We start from the raw sequence: 18,066 nt of genomic DNA, 5'->3' as shown, positions 1-18,066 counted from the left end.
TGTATCGCCTCTAGTAGCTCCCTGCATCTTATTTAACTGATAACGAAGAATTACAGAAGAGGGATCCATAGTTACAGAAGAAGGCACTCAATCAGTTGTATCTCTGATGAATTGATGCTATCAACTTAAAAAGGCATATATATGTGTGATTTTCTTCAACAGGGCCCTATAATAAACACCAGTAAGGCTCTTGTTTACATTTGATCTAGGCTGTGGTGCAGAAGTGTGGGCAAAACGAATTACTTTATTATGTGCCGTGTAATTTCAATCCCTATGTCGGGGAAGAAGCAGGGTTCTAATCAGATTTTGCTCCCTACCTGGAGTCAAATGATCTTTGAGGGAGTAAAAAAGTAATTAGCTTTGCCAAAAGGGATACTTTCTGTGTATTAAAAGATGTTCTTTCCCCTTAAAATTCCTCCTGAGATCGGGCATTAATATTATTAGAGTTCCTTGTGGTCACTAATTCAATAACATATCAGTGTAGTTTTGTGGTTGAAGCAATGATATGTGTAGTATCTTGGGTGGCACGGATTATCAGGTAGTAAGCAGGACCCACTCCAGTGCCAGATATGTACAAAAGGTAAGCTTGCTTTATTGTTCCAGTTAAAGGGAGAAGGGGAGTAAGGAGAGCAGGTAAAAAGCTTCTACTCCCTCTGGCTCTCTGTCTCTTTCCCCACCAACCGTCATCCCTGGAACCAAGGTGCCACCTAGGTTCTAGACCCCTCACTACATTCCAACCTCCACTCCACTTACACAAATACACACAGCTCATCCTGACAGGTGCTAGGCCACTACAATATGTTCATTGTTTCTCGTTTTTGTTAGGCGCATTTGGTTAGGGAGTACAAATGGATGGTGCATATGTCTCTTAGCTGTAAGGCTGGTGTTATCACTAACCACAAAACAACATAATGTGGATAGCAGGCAACGGCACAGGAATTTTTGATCATCATATTCTGAGGTACAGTTATTTTGATGCAATTATCATCCTTACACATTATTAGGAGCATGTTCTCCTGACCCTTGATTTACTTCATTAAAGTGGCACTTGAACTCCAATCAGCATGTTTTTTGACACATTTCTTTTAATTGCCATTCATCCAACAGCAAATGATGTATTCTTTCTGAATTTCTTGACAGCCACATCAGTTATGACAACAGATATTGTGTTTTGGAATACACGTGACATGAGTGATTATCCAGTGGCATAAAACATAAATATTTCTCTGCATAGACGTACGTTTGCAAAGTACTTTGGCAGATGTTAAAGTCTTGGACTGGTTGATGAGTTTTCTGTATAATCACATATGACATTTTATTTAAGCCTATGTGTTTGGAAAAAGTGTCTTAAGATTTGTAAAGAATTGCAGTGGCTGGGAAGAAGACATTCCTTTCCAAACTCTCTTCTGCGACGGTAGTTCACTAAATATGCATGTTCACAAAGTGGCTTACCTCATTAGTCAGTTGCGCACAAAGAAAATAATGTGCGCACAACAGCCAACCAGTTCCACAAATAGAAGAAAATAATTAGAGGGAACATTGCCTACCACCCCCTATGCCCGCCTTGGAGTCCGTAATCCTAAGGTCCACTCCGTCCCAGGGGGCTGGGGCTACTCCACATGTTGTGTTGGGACCCGACGCGTGAAAGATCCGGGAGAAGCCCCTAAAGCGAGTTCTCGTCTGGTCCCTCTGCAGGAGATGCGTCTCCTGGATAGCCAGGATGTCCGGACCCTATTTCCTGGTAAATTGTTAGAGCTTTTTCCACTTAAAAGGGGAGTTTAACCCCCATACATTAAGTGTTGCACACTTACAGGTGACCTAGGATGTTACTCCCGCTGAGGGCCTTGCTCAAGACTTCCTCCCCCACACCCTCTTACTGTCCCCCACATGCTCCCCTTCCAGCTGCCACCCAGTCTCGCTGCAGTTCCACAATCCTGTATCCCTTCAACCCCACCGACCCTCCCTCACCCCAGTCCCCAACCTCCAGAGCTTCCTCCTGCCCTCTTCAACTGCCCCCTCTCCCCTCCACCCATCCCAACCCCCACCTCTGGGACTCGCTGCACTCCCCCCACCACCAAACTCTCCCCATAGTCCCTCCCTCCATCCTAAGTCCCCCTAAGGCTCTCTCACTGTCCTGGAAAACAAGATGGAATATCCTCATGCGCTCCTCCGGCCCCTCTCCATACTTTCGGTTCCCACCACTCCTATAGTGTAAAACCGAAATCGTGTCAGCCCTTACAACAATTATCATTAAGTGGGGCGTCAGTCTTCAGCCTCTTCTAGACAAGGCACTCTGACAAGGGGGCCCTCTGTCTGCCCTGGTCACCCCCGTCGTTTATTCCCAGGGCCTTGGTCTCGTGCGGCCCCAGACGGCAGCGGGCGTTCCTCCTGCACATCCTGATTTAAGTCAAGTTAGAGCAGTGCGGCATCCTCCTCGGTGGACGTTATACATTTCTTTTGTTTTTGGACAAATTCATTTTGCCCAGGTCTTAACCCACGGCACCAGACATTCACTGCAGCAAGTGCATACTGTCGCTACTTCTATTTTTTCAAGCATATATTAAAACGGTTCAAAGCATATTTGGGATTCAAATGTATTAATCATTGGATCACAATTTAAAGCCAGTAGGACAGCCCAGTAGATATGGTACTTGAGGCATCCACTAAGGTGTCATGGATACTCCCTCTTTCAGAAATAGCACATACTGGAAGAACTGCCTAAGAGGAATTCAACACAAAATGGAATAAGTGCTACAAGAACTCCAACCATCTTACCTTCACTGGCGCTGATTATGATATCTGGCTGAAAGACAATCCACGATGACGAGTCTACATAATATGTTAAGGTATATTTTTAAAAACATGTTCCTAATAATACAGCAAGTTAATGACTGCAGTAGCACTTGTACTAGTAAAAGTCTAGGTCTGCCTACATGCTGACTCCAGGGATATCCATTCCCTTGGTACTGAGACCTGAGCATTCTTGCAAAGCATAGAAAAAGCAATGGAATGGTGTTTTACATGCCTAAGTCCTTTGTGGTAGATACATTATGTAACTGAGTCCCATGCAACATGTGCCCCATAGGTTTTCAATTAATGATGCATTACCAGCCCGTTTCTGTATGAGCTTTCGGCTTGTACCTGGCAGATGGACATAAATATCCCCTGAAGGCATCTTCATGCCAAGACCAACTTACTGAACTGAGGATGTGCAGAGAGCTTGGTATCACAAATGGTGCAGGAGGTCTCAAGAAAATCCAATGGGAGGATGTGGGGCGTGCTTACAATTTCCTGCACATTGATGGATTTAGACCAAGCTGGCACCTTGGAAAATGTGGCGGGAGACTTTAGTGCCACAGTATGAGCACCAGATTCAGTTCCTCGAGATACACTTGGGAAGACCACCTGCATTTCAGTGCCACCATCGGTTCCCTGCTGGGCTTCCTCCATCAAAACAGGAGAGTAAGTGAGTGGACAAGGTGGCATGTGTGTCAACCATAAATGCCACACAGTAATTTTCATGTAGCAAGGGGGCGGCACAACAGCTACCAGGTATGCCTCATTGCAGTTCTCTGGCCAGCCACCGTTCTAGAAAAGGGAGTAAGGTAGGCATTACTGAGGCAGTGGGCGCAGCTGGTGGGAAAGCAGGAAGGCATCATTCCAACTGCTTATTTCCTGTTTAGGCTGGGGAAAGGATTTGTCACCACTTGTGCAGGGTTTGCGCCATCCCCAAGTCGCCACCATCTACTCCCCCAGTCACTGGATGGACGAGGGTTTAATCAAACTCCCTCTGGCAGCCTATAAGCCACCAGGCCTCTTTCCCCTACCAGGCTAGAAGGACATTTACTTATTTAAAACATGTTAAGCACATCCTAGGGACAATAAGCAACTAGAATCTGTACAGAGTAAAAACTGCAATAAAAGTCAAACAAACATGACGTGCGAATCATGATACTCACTCGGAGTGAATTCAAGAGGATACGAAATGTGGGAGGGGTAGCAGCCTGCCCAAGTTCCTCTAATGCTATGTGGGTGCTTGTGCCTGTGCCATCTAACTAACCGGTGTTGGATAGGAAGGCTTTATGTAGACCACTAACCAACAAAAATATTAATCTCTGGTATACCCACTCTCAGCAGAGGCAGGGGTACGACCTAGCGGATTCAGCTTCCACAATGACATGTTGGTTTTTTTGCAATTCATTAGCTGTATGTAAAACCAAAACATAACATTTTCAACATGGTGTCTAAATCAGTACATCTGGAATATGCCGCTGTGCTACCTAGCGAAAGATTTCCTGAGGTATGCAAAATTTGTTTATGCTAGGTTTGGTTATGGTGTTAAGGATACAAGGTTGTGACAGAATAGCTGCACTGTTTCTGATACATAACCAGATTTATTGTATTCATAGATAACTTTCTGACGGGTGCAAACCATAATTAGTGGATGAATGAATCACAACTCCTATAATAGAAACTACCAGTTTCAATTTTGACAGTCTTGGGTGAATCAAAATTGCAGAGCCCCTCTACTGAGAACACACAAATAACCTTTTCTTTGGGATTGATTCCTCCCGGGAGAGTCTACAACCACATTTAGCTCACTGTACCTTTCTCAGAGGAGAAATATACCTTTGCATCCCAGTCTGTTCCCACCCACAAGCGTTACCTTCCTGGTATGTATGATTGACCATGTGAGAAAGATAGCTAAATAAGGTAATTTTGCGATAAAAAATGTAAATCCCTAAAATTTCCATTTCATCAGTGTCATGCAAGCATATCGGTTTCATGTTATGCAAATAAGGTCCTCTCTACTTTGTACAAAATGCTTGTTAGTCTGCATACACTACAAGGCAATTACACTACAGTTGCTTGAAGGAGGTACGTTATGATATCGTATCCCAAAAGATTGAATTACAAAATCACAGAGCCCACTAGCCCGCCTTTTGTAATTCGGGATTTTGGCCATATGTCCCCTGCACTGCCTATAATGTATGTAGGGGACACCCCCGCAACCCATAATACCAAACTGTAGGTGCGGGGGAAACCCCTGCAACCCTGTTTTATATTATGGGCCTTAGATCTGATCTACTATGCCGAATGCGCACTAAACGTGCATTCAGCATTTTAGATACAATCTTTTCGTCCAAACCCTTGTGTGAATACTGTCTGGCAGAGAGTAGGTTTGGCAAAGGAAGACAAACAACCTAAAAGGCTAAAACCAATAGTGCATATATAATAAAATCAAACACCTTATTTTGGCACGAAAAGAAGGATACATAACTTGCAGGAAACAGGTGACTGGCTAGTTACAGACGCAGGCCCTGTAAAAACACAAATATAAAAACTCATAAGCATTACTATTTTAACAGAAATTTAATTAGCATTTAGGCCTTTATCCTGGGGGCTCCACCTTTAATGGTATCGTTATCACCCCTCTTCTTCAGAAGACAATTACAATTCGGTAGATCAAAGACAAATTCACAAATAAAAGATTAACAAAGTCATTGGCATTTTAGTGTTACACACACAGGATTAAAAGGACATACAGGTTCTTTAAAAATTAAATATGTCATTCACATCCGTTTATGTTTTATCTGCTGCCTATTTCCAGTGGAAAAGCCTTCCCATCTGTATCAAAATGTTAGTAAGCATTTGTCACCCTACGGTTGTCCTCTATTGTGTGAACTGCTTTTAAGCCCTCCAATAGTAGGTGATATTAGAGGAGAGGATGTGCAGTTTATAGATCTGTTATTGCATCAAAAGAGAAAAGAAAAAGTTGCACTTTCTTTTACGTCATACCAGCATGTCTGCTTACCTATTAATTATGTGTCATCAATACTAGTGGTACCAAAAGTAGTAATAGTGCTACCATTTGTAATGGTACTACGTCCATCAGTAGTATCAGTACTACCAGTATTAGCAGTAATATTACTGCTTCTATCAGTAGCACGAAAATGTTGAAAATGTGACAGATGAGAACATTTGCTCATGTGAAAAAAGGCAGATGATAAACCATCAACGACACATTTCATTTTTGTAAAAACTGCGTGTCCCATTTAATGGTCATGTTGGTTTTTGCATTGTAACTAATTTTCAGCCTGTTCCCCACTTTTCAATCCTTTACGTTACCATAAAGCACACATCAGAACATAAAAGGCATTAAAAAGCTTAACAGGGTGGTGTGGATTGACACAAGATGCTACATTAAAGAGATACTCTTTATTAGGTACAAAATAAAGTACTCGAGTCATCTTTTTGTTGGTACAATAGCATGAGAGCAATACAGGTAAAAAGCGACTCCATGCTGAGGAGACATAAATTAGGTACCTTTCAGTAATGTTCTAAAGGATGTTCCTGCCACAGATTCCTCATTTTTGATATTCTATCTCCACAGTCAGCTGGAAATCTTTTCACCACCAGGAGGAGCAACACGGCTTTGCATCAGCACCAAAGTGCCCCCATGCCAGACAGGCCACCACCACTGCCCGTAATAACCTCAGTGCCGTCTTTGTCCCTAGTGCTCAGCAGCTAAGGGACCAGAGAAGACAGGAGGCATATGAGCGATTAGCAGGTTAAGAGGGTGATGAGGAATCTGTGGGGGAACATCCATCAGAAATAACATGACAGAGAGACACAAGTAATTTGTTCTTCTAATTGATCCCTTTCTCCCACAGAAAACACTGGAGGGCCGTTAGTTCAAAGCAAGTGTCCAGCCCTAGCAGGGAACCCAGTCAGTAATGCTTGGCAAATATGTGCAGTGAGGCCAAAGTAGTCGCCTGACATATGTCCAAGATCGCCCCTCCTCCCTGGCAGGACAGAGGTGGCATCCAGTTTTCTAATCAATTGAGCCCAGAGTAGTAGGAACATGGCCCCGAATATATATTGACGGTCTCAAATATCGCGTATTGTCATGACATGGAGTCTGCATTCATACATACCAGGTCGCTCAAGACTCGGCCTCAGGACATATGGGGCCCATATTAGCATTATCTCCTAAACAGACCTGAGAGTGCATTGCCACACAGAACGAATGAAGGGTCACAGAAGAATTGTGACTGCTATACAATGGAATTATGACAGCGTATGAGTAATATTTGTAATGTATCTGGAGTCAGATGTTCTCAGCCCTTTGTCACTTTGTTTTATTGTTGCTAATATTTGTTTATATAAAACTATAAATAAAGGTTTTTAACAAAATTGCACCCAGAGACCATCATGTACATCCTTCCCAGCCAGATGGCAGCATTGCGAGATATAGAGGAGAATCTTCCTTGACACAGTTTATTTAGTCACAGTCTGTCACCACTGGGCATGATCACACCCCACAAACAGCTGGTCATCTTTCCTGACATGCCTCATCCGAGAGACATAATAACTGAAGGCCAGCAGCGGGTCCAGCCAATGGAATAATTCCTCCTTCTTATGGGTGAGGTGGAGGGGAAAACAAAGGAAGATGAACCTATTGTGAGAGGTTAAAGTCAGACCCGCCCGTGAGCAGGAAGGATGGCCTCACTCTCAAACTCATCATCCCCTTAGAAAACACCATATAGGGAAGTCTAACAGACAATTCCAGGAGCTCAATCATATTGAAAAAGTGATTTCCACCAGGGAAATCACTTTACGGGTGAATAACCTCAATGAAAATTAAACCAGGGGCTCAAACAGAACTACCATAAGGAAAGTCAGAACCAAATTCAAGTCCTAACCCGGAACAACAAACTGGCATGGGGAAACTGGTTGCTTAACAATGGGGATTGTGAAGAGAGATTTGCTCATGGGTCCTATTGCCATGGCAGACCAAGGAAAGCAGGAAATTCAGAAGAGGTAGAACAGAGGAAGTATCCAGAATTCTCTGCCGACACCAAGCAGAGAACTTACGCCAGCTACAGGCATAAATGGAATTAGTGGCCAGCCTTTGAGCAGAAAGGAGTATGTCCAGGATCTCATCCAACAAGTCCCACTCCTTATAACTAAGCCTCTTAGCAGTGAAGCATAAAGGTTTAGACTGATGAGGCACATAAGAAGGGCCTGTTCCCCTCCCCCATCCCAGAGTCGGAGAGCAGTTCCAACCTCACCAAAAGGCAAGAGGAAGGAAAGATGAACATGTCCTGAAGCTCTGGGTACCACCTCCCCTCTGCCCCACCCAGAGTCAACTCAAGTCACCTCAAATCAGAATCAGCGTGGACCTTAACAGCCACGGTCTTTTGAGCACTAGCGGAATGAGACTGGATCTGTAGGATCTGGCGGAGATTGAAGTTCCACCCAACTGTCGGTACATCTCCTAGAGCTCCCTGCCGAAGGAAACTCTCTGGAGCAGAACAAATGCAACTTTGCTGAATTTATTTGTACAGATTGTTTTGCCTCAAAACTATTGATGCTAAGTATAGGTATGGTATATAGATGGAGTGGGGTTGGAGGTATAAGGTATAAGTTGCATTCAGCAAAAAACTACAAAACATCCGGAAACACTCATAGATCCAAGCAGACCAACTTACACTTCCTGTTCACACCTTCTCTGTCTAGTTTCTTTCATTCCATCACTTTTCTCTTATTTCTCTTTCCATTCATCTATCCTTTCCCTTCCACACAGTCTCCCTTTCTTTCACACTTTCTTCCTTTCTTTTCTTGTCTCATGTTTTATTCCGGTTTACTCTACTTATCGTCCTATTTTTTTTCTTACTTTCTTTCTGTACATCTCCGTTTCATTGCATCCTTTGCCTTTCTTTGCTTCTCTCTTTACCTTGCTTTGCTTCTCTCTTTCTCTACCGTCCTTTCTCCTTTGTCATCTTCTTTCACTCACACTTTCTGTATTGCTTTCCTTCAAAAAATTCCTTCCACAATGTTTAACTTTCTGTCTCCCTGCCCTAATTTTATTCTGTACCATTGTGCTTTCTGTGACTTCTTTTCTCTTTCTTTCTCGTTTGCTTTCTTTCTTTCCCTGTCTTTCATTTGCTTTCTTTCTTACCTTTCTTTCTTTCACTCTTTCTTTTGCTTCGTTTCTTCCCCTTTCTTTTTCCCTCTCGTTTGCTTTCTTTTTCTTTCTGTAGTCCCTTCCCCTGCTCCACCAACAAAGCTCCACATATATGTTCAGATCAGTGGTAGATGCAGATCCGTGTCACACTAAGGAGATTTGTTATTATAACTGCCTATTTGAAAGAGGAACCTTAAAGGTGAAATGCATTTTAATCTGCATTAACTACTTGGTAGGAAGAAGCATGGTTTACAAAAGGCTAACTTTTTTAGAGTTCAAATATATTTTAACTCACCTAAGAATAGTTTATTGGGAATGGGAATGATTTTTTAGCTCCCTCAAAAATGCTTTACTCCCAAAGTAAAAAAACACAGTGGGCTGTGATGTGCACCAAAATGGCTACAAACACCTAGCTCTCTGATCTGTGGGTACTGTGACAACTGTGAGTACTGTGACGAATCTGGACAATGCGTCCCTTCTTCCCAAAGGGGATCCACCCCCTTTGGGGCTAGGGAAGTGAGCCCGCTCAGCAAGACCCTCCCTAAAGGTCTGGGAAAGTGGGACCTCACTGTGAGCGACTCTCCTCTCTGGGACAAGGACTCCCATTCTGATAAGTAACTCCTGGTCCAGCGTACATTGACTGCCTAGATGGGATATGGAAACACTTGTTAACCTCGCTTTGGATTCACCAAATATTTACATTTCTTCAATCTCTTTGGTTTCAGGTAATGCTGGATCTTGCCTGAACTCCACAGTTAAAGAGAAACAACACATCCCTTTTGCTTGCAATGACATACATAAAACTATGAGGAACTTTGAATGGAGGAGAGAGAATCCTACGCAGAGGCGAGCCTCTAAAATCCTGGAGGGGTGGAGCCAAGCTAGACCACAGATGCAGCAGTGGAAAGCGAGCAAATCGCTAGCCAGACACCGGAAAGCTGGCATCCTGACCGACCGACCGATAAGCCACGGTCGGAAAAGCAAACATCTTGCCAAGTGGCCTGACCACACGGAGGCCGCAGTGGGCCTGGGGCCCGGTACCCGACGCAGATGCAGTACTGCAGAGGAGAGCCCGGATTCCCCAGCTCCGCACTAGAAGTGCATTACCTGACGAGCAGAGCAGCAGAAGGGAAGCAAACGTTCCTGAAGAGGTAACGCTGTGGAGGGGGGCAAACACTGAGAATCAAGGATGCCAGAGGGCTTCGGAGAGCCCTCAGAAACTGAGCAACTTCGATATCCAAGGGTGGGAAAGCCGCAAGCTTTAAGAGAACCAGATACACCCCAATAGATACAAAGCAAGCCTATCAGAGGGCCAGAGGGCTTTGGGTAGCCCCAAGAAAATGAAAGACTCTTATAATCAAGGCTGGAGAAGCCACAAGGGTTATGAATGCCCGGAAAATCCGAAAGGACAGACGCCGTACAGGGGCCTGCTAAAACAAGCCTGATGACTTTGGGGAGTCGTGAAAACAGGAAACCTAGTGAACAGCACTTGGAAGAGAGGGAACCTGGAGGGTTAAATTGTTTGAAAACCAGACAAGGACATGTTCAAGCACCAAGCAGGAAATTGTGTAGTTTTGAAAAATATATATTTTTATACATTTTTTCAACATAACAACATACAGGCTTTGCAAATCACTCCAATGATGCATCATATTGTTCGCTGTTCAAAACACACCCTGCCCTCCTTCCCTCCCTCCCCCAGCCTATTCCACTTGCAATGTCTACCTATAATGTGTATTAAATTGCTTGAACTTCTCACCATATCTTTATGCCGTAGATTGTGATGGTGCATGTATCCGAGTTTGGGTGTCATCTTGTGTAGGGGAAGCCAGTTCCTGTATCAAATGTTTCGAGGACACTAAATCCATGTTTTGCTCCTCTTGGCCCCGATGGGATGCTTCTTGCCACAGCAGTTTCGGCCAGTACCCATTTCTGGAGGTCTCTAAACCACACGCCTATCGCTGGGCCATGACGTGCTTTCCACCCCATTGCTATCCTATGCTTCGCCAGGATGTATGCTAGATCTCTTAGTTTAGTAACATGTCTGGCCTGCTTCGGTCTCAGAAAAATTCATAGCAAGCAGGCCTTGGGGGAGACCGAGTCTGATGACAAGCCAACCTTAGTTAGGGTCCGGGCCACTTCCTCCCAATATTGGCGTATTCCCATGCAGGCCCAGAACATATGTATCAGGTCTGTGTTGATCAGGCCACATTTCGGTCAAGCTTGTACTGTTGCGTTACCAAATTTAGCAATTTTCTTCAGAGTTAAATGTGCTCTGTGAGTGACATAATTGGGTCAGCTGTAGTTTTGTATTTCTGGACACTTTCTTGTGGTACACCATGGTCCTACTCCAAGCTGCATCCGACAGCTGCTCTTGTAAATCTGCTTCCCAATGTTGCCTAGTCTGTATTAGATTTCTATCCGGTCTCGCCATCAGCATCTCATATAGTCTTTATACTGTGTGTCCCCCTTCGGAGATAACAGACTTTTTCAATCGTTTCATCCTCTACCAATACTACCTCTGATCCCGGCTATTTTACTTTTATTCTATGGATAAGTGAGGCATAGGTCATGTGCCGCCCTTCCCATATTCCTGATTCCGAAACAACTTCACTAAACATCAGTCATCCCTCTTTCAGTATATCTCCCAATGTCGCCACGCCTCTAGTCTCCCAGTGTTCCATAACATTAAGCCTAAATTGCGCATCTCTCTTTTTAGCATTACCAGTGGGATCTGGGGTCTGTAGGGTGCTTCTTTGCCCAGAAAGCAGCAGGCTCTTTGCCACATCATCATGCCTAGCTTCAGCAACAGAGGGGACTTGGGATCACGTGGTACTGTGGTCCAAACCATCTCTTTTAAAAAGAATGGGGTGCATGCCAGTTGTAAATACCCACTATCTTGGGTCTGTTCGTCTTACAGCCAGTATGTGACAAACTGTAGTTGGCAAGCCACAAAGTACCCCTGAAAGTCTGGCACTTTTTTCCCTCCCTGTTCGTATGGTCTCTGTCATTTCTCTAGCAACATCCTACAGGAAATTGTGTAGTTGTGGTTTGAAAACCTTATCTTTCCTAAGAAAAAGGAAACTGCATGAAATATATATCAAGACTTGAAAAAGCGGCCTACAGAAACTGCAGAGAGGCTGAGGACTGTGCTACAAGAAATTGATGAACATTTCTTTAAAACTATTTGTTTGGAAATAGGTCCTGAACTTGACAAACTTAATTCCTCTGTTGAGAGAAAAAGCCAAAATATTGGGCCAGGCAACCGCAAAGGACAGAGGCTGTTGCTCCGACCTTCTCCTTTTTGTTAGGTTTTCTTAAGTGGTAGGGCCAGTTAGCTGAATAGGATTTAGATTATGGACCATTTATTTTGGGATATTTGACGAGCACCATTAGATTTAGTTTATTAGCCAGGAAACTTTCCAAGTAGCAGTAGGTCTAGATAGGCAATTTCCTTTTATTTTTAATAAACACCCTTGAACGTGTCCCTAATTAGACCGACTCTTTCTTCTGGTACGCCACAGCACCCTTTAGTTTTTGATAGCAGAAGGAACCGCACTTGAAGGTTAAAAAAAACATTGATATCCAAGTAGAAGTAGTGGGGTACCGTCAGATGTGATCATCAACATCAGGTGTCCTGCAGCAAAGTGCAAAATCCTTCAAGTGGAGGCCCAGTAAACCCTCAAGAACTGGTGGCTTAACCTGACATGTGCACAGGACCTAGAGCAGGGACCCGAGCATCACATCCAGCACTGACATGGAATGGCAAGTTAGACACTTAATGCATACATGCCAGGCACGGCTTGCACCATCATTTGGAACCAGAAATTGGCACCACGATGTACTGACTCCCACAGAACAAGAAGAAATAGCACCTGCATAGTTTGGCAAAAGTGCAGCTGGATATACAGCCATATGGAGCAGGTGCAGGTAAGGGATATGCTCAGTTGTCTCACGAAGCACAGAGTGGGTTCTGATGAGGAGCATTCAAGGCAGTGTTGGAAGGATTAGCTGTGCCTCTTGTCGGATGAGGGGCAGCCATCTTGAGAGAAAAAATGGCAGTTAATCTTAACTTGGCAGTACATTCCAATCAAATTGTTTCCCATATGCTCTGGGCTTAACATGGACAGTTCCAATGTGGAAACCAATCCAGAAGAGAATCAATAAACCCAGCAGCATGCCTGGATGCAGATTGGGTTGCTAAAAGCATAACTTCAGGCTGGTTTGAGGCATTAATTAATGGGCATATGGGTGCAAAAATGTTGACAACCAACATCTCTTTAATGTTAATCATTATGAACCGTGAGGGGTAAGACAAATGCCTATGCAGAATTGGGCTTCCCTGCAGTTGCACCACACTGCTGACCACTGGGAACAGGTAGAAGATCGACCAAGAATGTCGTATTGGTTTGTGTCATGGCTGGACTATAAAGGGTGACAAGTGGCACAAGAAACACTCCAGAAGGTTTGATATGTATTTCAATGGGATTTATGGCTATCCCACACTCTCATGTCTAGTAAAGCACATCCTCCCTATCCCAGGCGTCACTGACCGCAGTTCTTTTTTTAAAAAACATTATTTTATTAGTTATTCAGAAACAAATCACATTATAACAAACCTAATGCCTATATATTCCAGATATCTGGTACATTAGCATTCTTCCCCAACACAAACCAACATCTCATCCATTGCTATTATTTCCCCCATCAATGTCCATCGTGGTAAATTACATCATATCTGTCCATCTTAAAATAGTCCATATTTATAGGACTCCTTCCTGTCACTCTCCTAGCCCAATTTAGCAGATGGTTTAATAACCAGATAGCTTCTAAAAGGAGTCCATATATCGTTAGGACGAGTTGTTATTGGCTGTAATGACCTATACATTTCTTCGGTGTAATAGCAAAATGTAATATCCCCATGCCAGGTGTCCAATCTTGGAATGGGCCCTTTCCACTAAGCTCTTGCAACACATCTTTTGGCTAGTTGTAACAATAATCCTACAAGTAATTGCAAGCGTGTGCAGCCAAAACCCTTGTGCATTGAAGCATGACGATTAATGGGGACATTGCTACCCCTTCACCTAGAATAATATTAACTATCTCAAACACACTCACCCACATTTCTGAATAATCCAGCATTCCCATGCTATATGGCAAAGAGTAGCTTGATTTTAGGAACATCTCGGACATGCATGAGATAATCCAGGGCAGAACCTACTGAACCGTGCAGGTGAATGACATAATTGGTGTAAACATTTAAAATAGGGAGTGTGACAAATCCCTAGATGTCGTCACTTCTCCACAAGGAGAAGGCCCTTCCCACGAGACCAGGATGGTGAGGCCATTATCCAACAGCCCCCTGAGGGTGGTGCACAGCGGGAGGATCTCATGGGGAGAGACTCCCCTCTGGGAACAGGGACGACCATCTAGGGCAGTGGTCTTCAAACTTTTTTGGCCAGGGCCCCCCTGAGCAAAATTTGGGCAGGTCGGGACCCCCCAGAAATGCCAAATGGACAGTATATATTGCGCGCCGTCACCTGCTCCCATCAAAGTCGCTGGGCTCCCTCATCCCACTCCTACCCAGTCGCTGGTCTCTCCCCACCCCATCACACACCCAGGGCTCTCCCCACTCTGCTCCCATCACTATCCCATGGTTCCCGCCCATTGTGCTCCCACCATAGTCCCTCGGTTCCCCCATCCCGTTCCCAACACAGTCTGAGGGCCAGTGGCGGCTGGTGAATCTTTTTTAAGTGGAGGGGCATTGAGGGGAGGTTCGGGGGGGTTTCCCCCTGTGAATTTTTTTTTAAATAATAGGTTAAAATGTTGCATTGTAGAGCATACTTTTAACAAAAAATGGGTAAATAGCCAAACAGTTTGCAATTGTTGCTGGGAGTCCAGGGGGCAGGCATTGATATTTTATTTCTATCGCGCTCGTACACAAGTGTTTCAGAGCGTGACAAGGCAAGGGAGGGGAACAGAGGAGAATAAAACAGCGATCTTACTAGGCCCAGTGACATTGAGAACGCGCAAGTGTGAGGGGAAAAGTGCATGGAAGGGGGGAGAAGTGGAAAGTGCGAAGCAGAGGAGAAACAGATAAATAACAATAAATAAATAATAAAGGCAACAAACAGTGGTAGTGCAGCCAGCAATTTGCAAGTGCTACGTTTAAGGCAGCAGACAGGGTAGGTCTGATAAGTGCAGGAAGAAAGATGGTTCTCCTCAAGTTTTAGAGTGGCAGGGCGCTGTTCCAGAGGGAGGCCCCAGCCGAAGACGGAGATCTACCCCCAGCTCGTTTCTTTGATAAACGACTGACCCTGAGGGAGTTGGAGGTAGAGGAGTGAAGAGCTCGAGAGGGGAGGTATTTGCGGAGGAATAGCTGAAGGTATTTTGGACCGAGGCCCCAGAAAGCCTTGTGGACAAGGCAGAGGGTTTTGAATGATAGATGTCCGGTAAAAAGATACCATCCCTGTCCCCTGGGCCCCACTGGTCCTAACACAATGAACATGATTATGTGTATATGCAAGGCGCTGCACATTCATACAGCAATCACTCTATCATTCACATGAGCATCCATCACCATACACTCACTCATAACGCATCCATACACATGTTTAAATAAAAACAATGAACATAAACGTACCTTCTGCATTGGCCTGTGTGTGGGTGCTGCTCCAGCTGCTCTGTCCGTATGTGCGAGGAGGCGCAGGAGCTCCCCCTCGGACATACAGACATGCAGTGCCCCAGCCAGCATTTCCAATGAGCTATGCAATGCTGGCGAAGCAAAACGCCCCAGCACTTGCATGGCTCAGTGAGCATGTGCGGCTGGGGAACTAAACTGAACTGTCAAAGGAAAACAGTGTTTCCCTTTGACAGTTCAGCCAGCCCAGGAGCACTCCATTAGCTGGATAAAGCAGCTGAGGGAGTGCTCACTGTTTCACTGGGCTGGCTCCTTAGCTCCTCCATAATGGGTGAGGGGCCACTATGCAGTTAGTAATGTTGACCATTGTTGCTGAATATATCACAATTTACTTACATTTTAACACAAAGCACCCCTTTGGGTACTATTGAAACAGTGGGCTTCATAACTACTCTGGCGGTAGCTGTGCCGGTAAAACCGGCACGGCTGCCACTGGAGTTGCATCCGGGTCTGGCACCCGCGAATGGGCAATTACTAGGTCATGCCGAGTTAGGCGGACATGATAATTGCCCTTTCGAAGGTGCCGGTAGATCCCCATTCCCATTTGAGCCCCATATGGCTCAAATGGGAAGGGGGAGCTCGGATGCACCGGCACCGTTAATAACGGTGCTGGTGCATCCGACGAGCTGAGGTCAGACCTGGCGGGGGCTGTCAAGCACCCACGAGCACAACTCTTACTATGGCGGAACGGTAGCAACGGTGCCGGTAGCTTACCAGCACCGTTGTTACTGGTCCGCCATAGTAGTAATGAGGCCCAGTCTGTGACTAAAGGAATGAATATCCATTTACAACTGTGGGCCACTTTTTCATTGTTGCCTGAGACAGTTTCATGCTTCAGCCCGCCCATGTGGGCCACCCCTGCCCATTTCTTCCAATCTTAAAAAAAAAAAAAAAAATAATAAAAAAAATCTTTTTTCATGCTGAGCTCTCAGGGCCCCCCTGGGATGCACCCGCGGACCCCTAGGGGGTCGCGACCCACAGTTTGAATACCACTGATCTAGGGTATGGCCCGGGACATCACAGAACAACCACACATCCTCACTCTGCTTTCTCCTCTTCTGAGAGCTCAGTACCTTGTAGAAACATGTACTGTTGTAAGACCCAAGACTATATCTATCTGGGAAGTACTGGGATGAAAAAGAACCTACTAGTCCCAAGTAGATTTAGGACTAAGATGAGTTGGTTCTACGGTACAAACTCTTTAAACTCTTTCAAATCTGCAAGGAACTGGCCAATCCTACCACAGTCTCTATCTCTCCTGTCCCCTCTCAGGCCCTCTGTACGGCACTGGCTTCTAACTTCATCTCTAAAACTCAGGACATCCTGTCCTCTCTCTCCTCCTTTCTTCTCCCTCCCCCCTCTCCCTGCTCTTCCTCTAGCCTCTCTGCAGCTACCTCTCCTCCCTCCTTCTCTGCCTTTCCCCTGTTCTCCGCAGACAAGGTTGCTAGACAAGTCCGATCTATGAAAGCCTCGTCGAAACAGGTTCACCCCTGTTCCTCCAAAACTATCAAGGACCACATAGACTCCCTGGCTCCTGCCCTGGCTGATTTCTGCAATCACTCCTTCGCCACTGGAGTCTTCCCATCCCCCCTGAAGCACTCCCTTGTGTGCCCCCTTCTTAAGAAACCCACTGTCGACCCCTCCTGCCCGGCCAACTACCGCCCAATTTCCATCACTCCCTTCGTGGGCAAGCTCCTGGAGAAACTGTACACCTCCCAAGTTAATCTCCACACTGAATCTGTTGGCTGTCTTCATGTCCATCAGCCTGGCTTCAGAGCTGCAAGAAGCACGGAAACTGCTCTCCTGAACATCTGTGAAGTCCTGCTCTCCAACCTTCACTCCAACACCCCTTGCGTCCTCATCCTGCTTGATCTCTCTTCTGCCTTTGACACTGTCAACCATACCATTCTGCTCAACCGTCTCCGTGATAACCTGGGTATCACTGGTCAGGCTCTGGCGTGGCTGACTTCCTTCTTCTCCGACCGACCCTCCCAGGTCTAACTTGGGCCCTTTCTCTCTGCTATCTTTTTCTCTACCTGTGGTGTCCCCCAGGGGTCTAACCTCTCTGCCTGGCACTCCTGGCCCACCGCATCGCCGCTCTCTGCCCCAACTTTCATTGCTATGCGGATGACACCCAGCTCATCTTCAGGGTACCCTCAGCCTACTCCTCCACTTCCCTCATCTCTGACTGTCTGCTATCCAGGAGTGGTGTGCTGCCAATGACCTCTGCCTTAATGCCAGTAAGACAGATTCTGCTCATTGGCACATCTGCTCCCTCCTTTCCTGTAGCTCTTTCACCTCCCTTGGCCCTCTTCCTGTTCCCACCTGTAAGGCTAAAAACCTCGGGGTCATCTTCGACTCTACCCTCTCCTTCTCTCCTCACATCTCTGACATC

General features: G+C 45.4%; 1 protein-coding gene across 4 annotated transcripts in view; it reads right to left on the bottom strand.

Annotated features, from left to right (window-relative positions):
• RMC1 (regulator of MON1-CCZ1) overlaps positions 1–18,066 on the bottom strand; it is a 1,737,150-nt gene that overhangs the window by 757,758 nt on the left and 961,326 nt on the right. For all 4 annotated transcript variants that reach the window (XM_069620905.1, XM_069620903.1, XM_069620904.1 and 1 more), the window contains 2 exons: positions 5,277–5,321; positions 2,776–2,829 (listed from right to left, as the gene is read on the bottom strand). In XM_069620905.1, the coding sequence (XP_069477006.1) occupies positions 2,776–2,829; positions 5,277–5,321 (99 nt within the window). The remainder of the gene's footprint in view (positions 1–2,775; positions 2,830–5,276; positions 5,322–18,066) is intronic.

The sequence above is a fragment of the Ambystoma mexicanum genome, chromosome 5q (assembly GCF_040938575.1).
Source record: "Ambystoma mexicanum isolate Mex_15411 chromosome 5q, UKY_AmexF1_1, whole genome shotgun sequence".
NCBI lineage: Eukaryota > Metazoa > Chordata > Amphibia > Caudata > Ambystomatidae > Ambystoma > Ambystoma mexicanum.
This window is presented reverse-complemented; position numbering and strand designations above follow the sequence as displayed.